General features: G+C 46.6%; 2 protein-coding genes across 2 annotated transcripts in view; both read right to left on the bottom strand.

Annotated features, from left to right (window-relative positions):
* scube3 (signal peptide, CUB domain, EGF-like 3) overlaps positions 1 to 1,693 on the bottom strand; it is a 15,096-nt gene extending 13,403 nt beyond the window's left edge. The window contains exon 1 of the mRNA XM_060055326.1: positions 1,687 to 1,693. Within this exon, the coding sequence (XP_059911309.1) occupies positions 1,687 to 1,693 (7 nt within the window). The remainder of the gene's footprint in view (positions 1 to 1,686) is intronic.
* Positions 1,694 to 1,828: 135 nt separating this feature from the next.
* Positions 1,829 to 9,951, bottom strand: part of LOC132471594 (signal peptide, CUB and EGF-like domain-containing protein 3) — a 16,580-nt gene continuing 8,457 nt past the window's right edge. The window contains exons 2-3 of the mRNA XM_060070805.1: positions 4,429 to 4,551; positions 1,829 to 2,046 (exon numbers count right to left, since the gene is read on the bottom strand). Of these exons, the coding sequence (XP_059926788.1) occupies positions 1,844 to 2,046; positions 4,429 to 4,551 (326 nt within the window). The 3' untranslated portion in view covers positions 1,829 to 1,843. The remainder of the gene's footprint in view (positions 2,047 to 4,428; positions 4,552 to 9,951) is intronic.

The raw sequence follows: 9,951 nt of genomic DNA, 5'->3' as shown, positions 1-9,951 counted from the left end.
AGCGCAGACTCGCTGTTGCTCAGGAAAGTATTTTCCACTGAGGGTCAAACGGGATTGACAGTTACGAAACAAACGGACGCCGGGGGTAGCGAGATGACAGACAAAATGTGGTGAATATCATGAATATGAAATAATAAACCAGAAAGGACTATTTATTTACAAAAACAGCTCGGGGGGAGAAAATACCACCAAAAACTATGAAGTCTGCATCCCACTGTGATCGGGCGCATGCTTGGTCCTCGGGTGGCTATTGGACCCATGTGTGAGCTGTGATGGGTCTAGCCTAGCCTGGACTACACTTAGCTCCCCTCGTTAGCCTCGGGGGTCAGGGGGACTAAACGGTTCTCAAGGGCTGAAGGAGCTTAAACCTGGAAGCGGAAGCCCGGGTCTAAACATGAACCCTCTGCAGGAGGACTCCCCTCCGCTCGCCTCTTTGTGGTGAGGATTATTTATTTAGCTGACTGGAGCAGGGAGAGAATTAAGACTCCAATTCAACCCCTCCACGAAAAATGAGTCTCAAGAGGACTTTCCCTTCTGAGCGACTTTTGAAAGGAGCGCGGCTATTTAACCTATCAGGAATAATGGTCGAAGAATCTATTTATATAGAAGCCGGTGTGTGTGTGTGTGTGTGTGTGTGTGTGTGTGTGTGTGTGTGTGTGTGTGTGTGTGTGTGTGTGTGTGTGTGTGTGTGTGTGTGTGTGCGTGTGTGTGTGCGTGTGTGTGTGTGTGCGTGTGTGTGGGTCTTTGGTTACAACAAAAAGAAAGGACAATCAAAGAGATTGATAGATTCTTTGTTGTCTAATGCCACAGCAGCCACACAAGGCCAGATACCTCAATTACACACCTGCATGCGAGCCATCTCATCCATAGCAGAGCAAATGATCCACATTCAACTTAAATCGGCTTTCTTAATGGCTCGGAAAATAGCCCCATCCGGGGTTTTGTGTGTTTGTATGAGAGAGAGAGCCAGAGACATAGACAAAGACAGAGGGAGACAGAGACAGAGAGAGAGAGAGAGAGAGAGAGAGAGAGAGAGAGAGAGAGAGAGAGAGAGAGAGAGAGAGAGAGAGAGAGAGAGAGAGAGAGAGAGAGAGAGAAGACCGAAGAAGAAAGCAAAGGAAAGATAGAGATAAAAGATCAACCTAATGGAGGGATAGAGATAAACAGGGCCAAAGTGGCAAAATATTTTTTCACAAAAGCTGGTAAAACTAAAGCTAGTTTTAAGATGTCACTCAACAGGTTTTAACCCAGAGGGGTGTGACTTTATAGAGGGAGTGTGTGTGTGTGTGGGGGGGGGGGGGGGGGGGGGGGGGTTGGGGGTCAACCAAACATAATAAAGGTAGATTTCACCGAAAGGGACAGCGGGGGATAGAGCAGGAGAGGAAAGACGGCGTTGAGCGGCCCGTAAGAGGAGGTGGGAGCGGTGTCTTTCTCTTCATCGGAGATCCGTTTGAAGTGTATGGTGCGCTCGGCGGGGCCGAGGTGAATGGCACACCGGTGAAAAGTTACACCATGGGAAAGTCTGCTCCTGTGACGGCTCCCCCGACAGCTCCAAGCACAGGGTCAAGCTCTTCATAAGTGAATCCCTTATTGGCGTTGTGTTAAAAGAGGGATAGCTTATGGCTAACATAGCAAACCAAGGTTCAAAGTTCAAACTCCTAACTATCCCACTGGAGCCTAAATGACCTGCCATGATGTGACACAACCCAACCGTCAGAGAAACAGAAGGAATGCCGCGCGACGTATTATGTCAGGTTGAGAGCAAGATGGCCCACTACAGTCTCTGGGAACCACAGCCTCAGCGTTTTGGCAGCTAAATGGGGTTAGAGAGGAGGCCAGTGTTTCATAAAGCGCAGGGATAGGAACACACTTGAACAAGTTGGCATTGTAAACAGACATTACATTGCATAACACACGTACCTAGACAGTTGTGTCCGTCGTGGGCCAGACGGAAGCCGTCATAACACGTACATCTGTAGTTCCCCGGGATGTTGATGCAGTCATGGACACAGCCTCCGTTGTACTCTGTGGCACATTCATCTAAATCTGCAGCAGAGAGAGAGAGAGAGAGAGAGAGAGAGAGAGAGAGAGAGAGAGAGAGAGAGAGAGAGTGGTTAGGGCGAGGAGAGACCTTTCATTTCTTTATATTATTAATGGTGTTCCATGGTGGTGGAAGGGGTTAAGGGAACCTTGGACCTGCCATAATGCAATCATTTTTTGACAAAAAACATTTAAAAGACAATTCTTGTATGCTGTTTGACCAAAAATATAGCTTTACAATACATTTATGAGCAATGAGCAGATGCTTTTATCCAAAGGAACTTACAAGTGTGACTGCAAACTATTAAAGCCCATCAAAAGTATTCCTATGCTTTGTGATCATTGGCAAGTTTCTAAAAAATAGCGAATGGGAATTTAATATAACAACACATCGTTTCTATGGGACTGGAATGACACAGTGTACAGGACAGAGTGGTCACAGCGTTTCAAGGCACTCTGAATGCAGGACAGCGGATTGTGTGCCGTACCCAAGTGGCCAAGGCAGAGGCCAGAACACAGCAGCACAGCAGCCTCTCCACTCAGCTCCACTCGCATGGGTCCATTAGCTGCTAATGATCCCAGGACCCCAGCCTGGCTTCAGGCTGGGACTAGCTTCAGACGGCAGCATGGGGCCGACACTAACCCTCTGCCCTCTAGCTCTCTGGGAGTGCTGTGGCACACACACACATCTCACTCCACACCTCAATCTGATATCCAGAGACAGGCGAGATCTGCTTACTCGGCCTCTTGAGTCCCTCTCTAAATGTGATTCTGTCTAAATGTTATCGTTAAATAAAAGTTAATAAGTTAAGTAATTAGAATACATTAAATATACGATTTTTTTAAATGACAAATGTACAATATTTTTATTCATGCAAATCCATGTATACAAAAACATGATTCAATGCAACATTTTGGTGTAGCACGACATTTACACCGTTGTGTACTCCTTGAGGCTCAGACAGCGGAGGCCCAATCTGCTGTGGTCATGAAGACCACGCAGGGCCTGGGCCAGCGGTCGCCAGGAGCTCCTCCAGAGGAGGTTAAGCCCGGGCAACCCATTAAGAAAAGAGAAGAAAAGAACAGCATCTAAAAGCTGACAGGCGATTAGCTTAGGGAAACAAGACGGCTCGTAACATCAAGCGGTGCGATTGCGGTCTTTGTAAATACGAGGGCAGCAGAATTGTGTTGTTTGCGCACCATTGGTTGCACATCATTCAGGGTAATTAACCCTGCCTTCATGAAATCTCACTGAAGGGATAAATATTTACAATCAAATTTTAGCTGGTTTTAGTGATAAAAAAAAAAACTAGGAATAAACCACTGTTAAGAAATGTATACATATTCTACACAGAGTACATTTCTTATTTTCATGAACTTGTCTAAAGCAACAAGCGCTTTTGGCAAAGTATAGAAATGTAAAAATCCTCTTCCACCAACCAGACCTGCTAAATTCTAATCGTTTTACCTATAGCATAGCCTTTACGTTTGTTTATCTAATATTATCCAAACTTGGATCCAACTGTAAAAGAAAGCAAAACGAACAGGGCTTACTACACTTGTTTAAACTGAGTTAGCGTTCGCTGTTTGCCCTCAGCACTCTGTCTCCTACTAAACGGACCTAAGAACACTTTTTGCAGACATCTTACTGTTCCCATCAATTCACCGGTAATCCAATCTGCAGCGTAGCATATTTTTTTACAAATTAAATTGAATAAAGCTAACTTTTATAACTTCCCGGCAGAAAGCCTTAGAAAATACACAGTTGAGTTAATTAAAAAATAATAGAATAGTTAGGAGGAGGGAAAGAGACAACCTGACATTTTGAGGTTTTTGGAATATTACTTTAGGACATAAAACCTTTTTAAGGGAAAAAACGTTAGAAAATGTGCGAGTGTCTATCTGGCCGCCTGCGGCTGTGGAAGCATCCCAGACCTTTTGGCACACACACACACACTTTCTACTACCTTTTCATCCACCATCTTAATTCCCTTTCTCTAACAAGTGAAGAAAATGTATTGCTTCACACCATCCTGGAGCAATCTGCACCTGGCTCTTTCCCCCTTCGCTCAGTTTGTCGCACACGCACACACTCACTCACGCACACACATGCACACACGCACACACTCCAAAAACCCTCATGCACGCACAAACACACACACACACACACACACACACACAGCACACCTAATGATACATGATAAGTGTGATACAATCTCTTATCATGCATATCGGGGTGGCCAAGAGGCGTACATTAGGACAGAGGCCATCAGCGAGAACAGAGTGCTCCCCTCTCTGTGCTGAATCCCGCTCCTCGTGCAACACATTCGCTCACCATCCCGGTGAGGTAGCGCTTGCCTCGTTCCGGGGGGGGGGGGGGGGGGTTACCTTCACAGTGCTTGCCGTCGCCCTTGTATCCTGACTTGCAGATACATTTGTACGCCTTGAGGGTGTTCTGGCAGATGGCGTCGATGCTGCAGTTGTCCAGCGCCTCCGCGCACTCATCTACATCTAGGAGAGAGAGGAGAGAAGACTTAATGGAGCCTCCACAACAAAGAGTCGGACCCAGAGCACAGCACACGCAATACAGCATCACATAGACACATTGTTTGTATGCGAGTCAGAGTAACACATGCACGTGCACAATTAGGATGTTGTGGATATGCTTGAAGACAGAAAGTGATTCATTGGATTTTGATTGAACTGAACAGCATAGAGAAAGATATGCTGGTATTCTTAGATCAACATCTAAGCTCATCATATTAACCACTAGGTGACAACTCCAGAACACGGTATACACCGCTCCTACGCCCTTATTGTATGTTGTACGTCCTGGCACTTAATGTACGCACTTATTGAATGCTGTACGTCCTTGCACTTGAAGATAGTACTTAGGATTGTGTGGCATCTTTTCCTAGCAATCTTTGTTGTCTACGGGGAATGGGTTAACCTAACAACTGTTAGTGCTTGACACTTGGTTCTTTGAACGTCCTTACTGACAGCGACATTTTTTTGCGTCTCTTTCTTCTGACAAATGTGGTTATGTAAATCGCGTCGGATGAAATAATCTGCTAAATGTAGATGTAAATGTAAGCAGGGCAGCAGCTGTGAAAGCAATGGACATGTGTGCGAGTGGTCGGTTATTGATTGGGCTGACCTTTCAGCTGAGGAAGGGGGGGGGATAGTCTGTCCATTCCTCTTAAATATCAAGATGTTTATATCGAACGAAAGAAAACTGGGGAAGAGATGTATTGCTAAAAAAAACGTTGAGTCAGAACACCGACAATAATCTATTGATCCAGCCTTCAAACTCCCCATCGAAGGTTCCCGATCACACCCAGAGCACTGAAGTCCCCACTAGGCTGAACTGATCGAACGTGGCGAAAAAGTATGGAAATGCATCTGACAAGAACTGTGAGGAGGAGGAGAAGGATCAGATTTGGGGCTTCTTGATCCCACCATATCCGCAGTTAGCTAGACCAGGTGTTTGGGATTACCCCCCCCCCCCCCCCCCCCCCCCACCCCAGCCGGACCCCCTGCCCTCTTCCCCCCCCATCCCCCCGTCCCCCTGTGCACAGGGGAAAGGCAGCTTAGCACACGGCTTACATAGCTTCTCATATCAACTCTTATCACAGGGTCCCTACAGGGGGCCGGGGGGGGGCACGGGGGGGGGGGCACGGGGGAGGGGGCCTGCCTCGGGTTTGCTTGCCCCGAGCTCAGCCTCATCAGCCTTATCTGTGCCCCCGTCTCTGAAGACAGAGGACTGGGTCTTCTGTGTAGGAGTAGTCCCATTTACATGTAGATGTAACGGCGTACCTGATCCACACGCTGGTCGTGCTGTCGTCCCTGGTTAGCAGACCAGGGGGCTGGGCCACTAAGACACTCCAAAGTTCCATTACAAGGTCGCCTACGTTCATTACACAGCAGAGATTGCTAATAAACAATATGCGGTATCGAGCAGCGCCCTTGTGCTCGGCAAATGATTGCATCGAGTGACGGTGCAAGATGGAAGTGGCATCCGAATCCAAACTCCGCTCGTGCCTGGCTCCCTCCATCCGTGAAACTTTCCACAAGCGAGGGCAGCCCAGGCGTACATTCACCCAGGGACTTCCTCAGCAGTGAAACAAGCTGCCAGCCTGTATCTAACACCCCTCATCAAGTAGATCTGATTCACTCAGGTTCTTCCACAAGGATCAACTCTTCATCCAATCGCAGGTCGCTCTGGAGAATTCCTCTGCCAAATGAAGAAATGTAATTTGGACAATTAGCTCGTCCAAGACGACACTACACCTTTTCCCAGCAAAGCAGGGTGTACTTTTAGTTCATTTCGTGGCAGCCAGGGTATAGGTTTTGAACCAGGTAACACCTTGGCATCTCTCCTGCTCCCTGAAAGCAATTTAGGATTCTAGGAGCTTCCCGGGCCCTGTATTGATTTTGATTCCAGGGGAACAATGACTATTCTCCTGGGCCGGGCTGGCAGACCGCCTTTCCCCCTCACTGATTGTCTTCCAGGATAAGAGCAGGAAAAGCTATTGCAATAAGAGTTTTTCAATAGTGGTTGAATTAATCATAACAAAATATCAATGGCATTGTCAGCTGCTGTGGTTCGAAGGCTCTGAGGTGTTTAATATTCATTTAAAAATAGACTCTCTTAGCATTACACTCCTTCTTTTATTAATGTCCCTATCTGGTGCATCGATTGATTTCATTTTACTTGCATATCTTTTCATACAGACAGCGTTGCAAAAATGAAAATGCTTGCAAGGTCTTATTCTGAAACTCAATTTAAAACAATGACTTGCATGTCATGTCTTCCACTCATTTTAATATCTCCCTCCCTATGTGCAGCAGCCAAATGCAGATTCAACATTGAAGCCTTACCAAAAAAACGATGACCTCATTCACAGGAAAAGCAATTTAAACTCCCTTAAAAAGCAATACATTTTCCAACAGGAGCAAAGCTTATTCAAATATGTCTGTCAACAGAGTTATTGGCTTATTTTATACATGGCTGTATATCTCTCAAGATCATATGCTTGACAGGGAGCAATACAGGCCTACGCTTTCCCTTTTAGAATGATTCAGGGAGAGCAATAGTTCAGCTTGGATTTGCCATAAAGACAAGCTAGGGCATTCAAGGTCAAAAAGAATGACACAAAATCACAAAGTAATGTTTGCTGCTGTGCGTGTTAACAGAACTTCCACAACAAATTCTAATAAATCCAGCCAAAGATCCTGGTTTATACACAGTGACGACAGAGCCTAAACAGCCACCCATTCAGTGTTCACCTTCACACACATGTGCAGCTGAGCTTCACTTGGTCTTATTCTTAATCCTGAAAGCCTTTGGCGTGAAAATAAACATGTCAGAATCGATCTGTTCTACGGTGCAGTGCAGAGGACATTCTTCTGGATCCTGGAGGAGAGAAAAAAGCCAAATGCATTCAGTAATGCTGGCCTGGTAATTGACTCATGCCCAAGATGAAAAGCGTGTTTTTTTCACGCTTTGTTTCCTTCATTCTTTTGTGTTGATGTATCAAAGTAGTGAGCAACAAGTTTAGGCAGCAGAAGTCGAAGCCAGTGCTCTCAGACCAGGATGAATAAACAAAGTGAAAAGTACAAGAACCAGAAAGAAGAAAGGGGGATGTTGGGAAATGCTCAGCCATTTTAACAACTTCCTTCAGGGAGAGTGTCGTTCTGGCTATCGCTGTTGAAACCTTTTGCTTTGGGTTCAGGCACTTCAGAAAATGAAAGCCACAAATGGCATGAGTCAGTGCGTGAACCCACTGACATCTGTATGATACTGAACTAAGATATTCTCGGGAAATTGGCATATCAGTTTCATGAAGAACCACATTTCCTTTTCCTTGAATGTAGTTCTGATATTATAGGAATACAATGTATGGATAACAGTTCACAATTTCTTTCCTATTTTAATAACGGAGTGATTTAGGATTTCTATGGGTTCAACAAGAAATATGGCCGTTGACATTTCAGCTTTTAATGTGTTTCAAGGACTACTTGAAGTGCATTCAAAACCATCTGCTATATCTGATCGGGTTCATTGCTAAGGAATTCATAACATTGGGAATATGAACCAGGTATCAGGAGGAAGAATGTCCCAAACTGACCCCAGACCTCTCCACCAGCTTATCTACGCAAAAAAACAGCCAATATGTTATCATAACTTTATATGATTGGCCCTTGGCCCTATCAAGGATAGGTAATTATCAAGGATATGCCATCCAGACCAGAAGCCCATCAGTCCCTGCAGAGGTTTAACCTTTTCTAGGTGTTCTGCAGCGGTCCTCCCATGCGACAGAGAGCGCCCACCTAGGGTGCTAATAGCCACGGAGGTGAGACCTGGTCACGTGTGCTTTTCCTCTCTGATTTCTGGCACGGCCCCGGGATAAGCGGCGTCTTTAGCTGGGCCGCTTGAAGGAAAGAGCGGCGGTGGAGGCGGTGCCGGCGAGGGGGAGTCGGCCAGGAATAGGGCCGCTCAAGAGGAGTGTGTGTGTGTGTTTGAGTGTGTGTGTGTGGGTGTGTGTGTGTGTGTGTGTGTGTGTGTGTGTGTGTGTGTGAGCGTCGCAGGACCCACGGTGTGTAGTTCAAACACAGGGCGATGTTGACTCTGCCTGGCGGGACCCTCGGCTGTTTGCTCGCGCCCCCCCCCCGAAGCATGCCGTCCAGAGACGTCGGCCTTCCTTCAGATACCGAAATAGCCCGAGTGAGGCTGGGACACCCATAGGGTCCACCTTTAGCGCGGCCCCCTTTGAAGTCGGGACGTATTCAGCAGTCACCGACGCAGCCCCGGCAGCAGTGTTTAGCCCCGTATGTTTTAGAGCGGCCAAAAAAAAGGTGTCTGACGATACCCGAGCGGTGTCGCTCCGCACGCGAGTGAAAATAAGCACGATAAATCCCACGCTGTTTTTATTGCGCGGCCGTTGCAGCGCCAGAGGAAGGGTGGTGAGTTCAAGACCTTAAAAAGGTGTTCCTGGGATCACTGTGTTTGTGTTACTGTGTGTAATTACAAGGGAACAAGTATTGTAATTATCCATTTAAGCACAACACTTACACTATAGTTAGGGCTGCGGTGGGGGAGGGTAGGGCTATGGTCAGGATAATTGCTCGCGGAGAAGAATAGCCAAGAACAATACGGGGACCGACTTAATGGCAGAGTCGCTGGAACCCGGTGTTTCTAGGCTTAAAAATCAAGCCTATATGAAGGAACACTTTAAATGCATAGCAAGATTCTGGGACACATTTCTAAGTTAGTATTGACTCAGGATGCAGGATTCGTCAGACGGTGAATTGGGTGAACTAGGCAGCTTTAGCCCCACAGCAACGCACCTCTCTAATATTGTATTCCGATACGTGACCTACGTGTGGCCGCAACGAATCCGCTGCAGATAAATCATAGTGACAGATCAATGGACAATATTGCCACAGGGGAGATGGTCATTGCATAATTATCACTGGAGCCTGAACCTGTTTCATGTTTATTAACTGCTGCAAGGAAGGAGACTCACCCAACACCCTCCTTCCAAACACACACGAAAAGAAAAAAAAAAGGGTTTTGATGAAATACGGACGTCAACATGACTGCAGTATTTAGCATTTCTACCACTCTTACCCACGTCTCCTTTCAGCTAATGAAGAGACACACTGTTGGTTGTCCTGCCGAGTGCCTAAAAAGTTGTGAATAAAAATATCAGCTGCTTCCATTTGGACTATTTGCTCTCATCTTTCACCCACTCTAAATGTTTAGGAACCACAACCACCGACAGGTCCCGGGCTTTCAGAGAACTGGGATCACAACTTCAAGACCCTGGTGCACCTCCCTGCTGATGGCCGGGATAGGAGTCCCGCCCTAGCCCCACGTTCACCCCTGGGATGGATTTAGGGGCAACT

This window comes from Gadus macrocephalus, chromosome 1 (genome assembly GCF_031168955.1).
Source record: "Gadus macrocephalus chromosome 1, ASM3116895v1".
In the NCBI taxonomy this organism is placed as follows: Eukaryota; Metazoa; Chordata; class Actinopteri; order Gadiformes; family Gadidae; genus Gadus; species Gadus macrocephalus.
The sequence above is the reverse complement of the archived record's forward strand: the minus strand, read 5'-3'. Positions and strand labels throughout refer to the sequence as shown.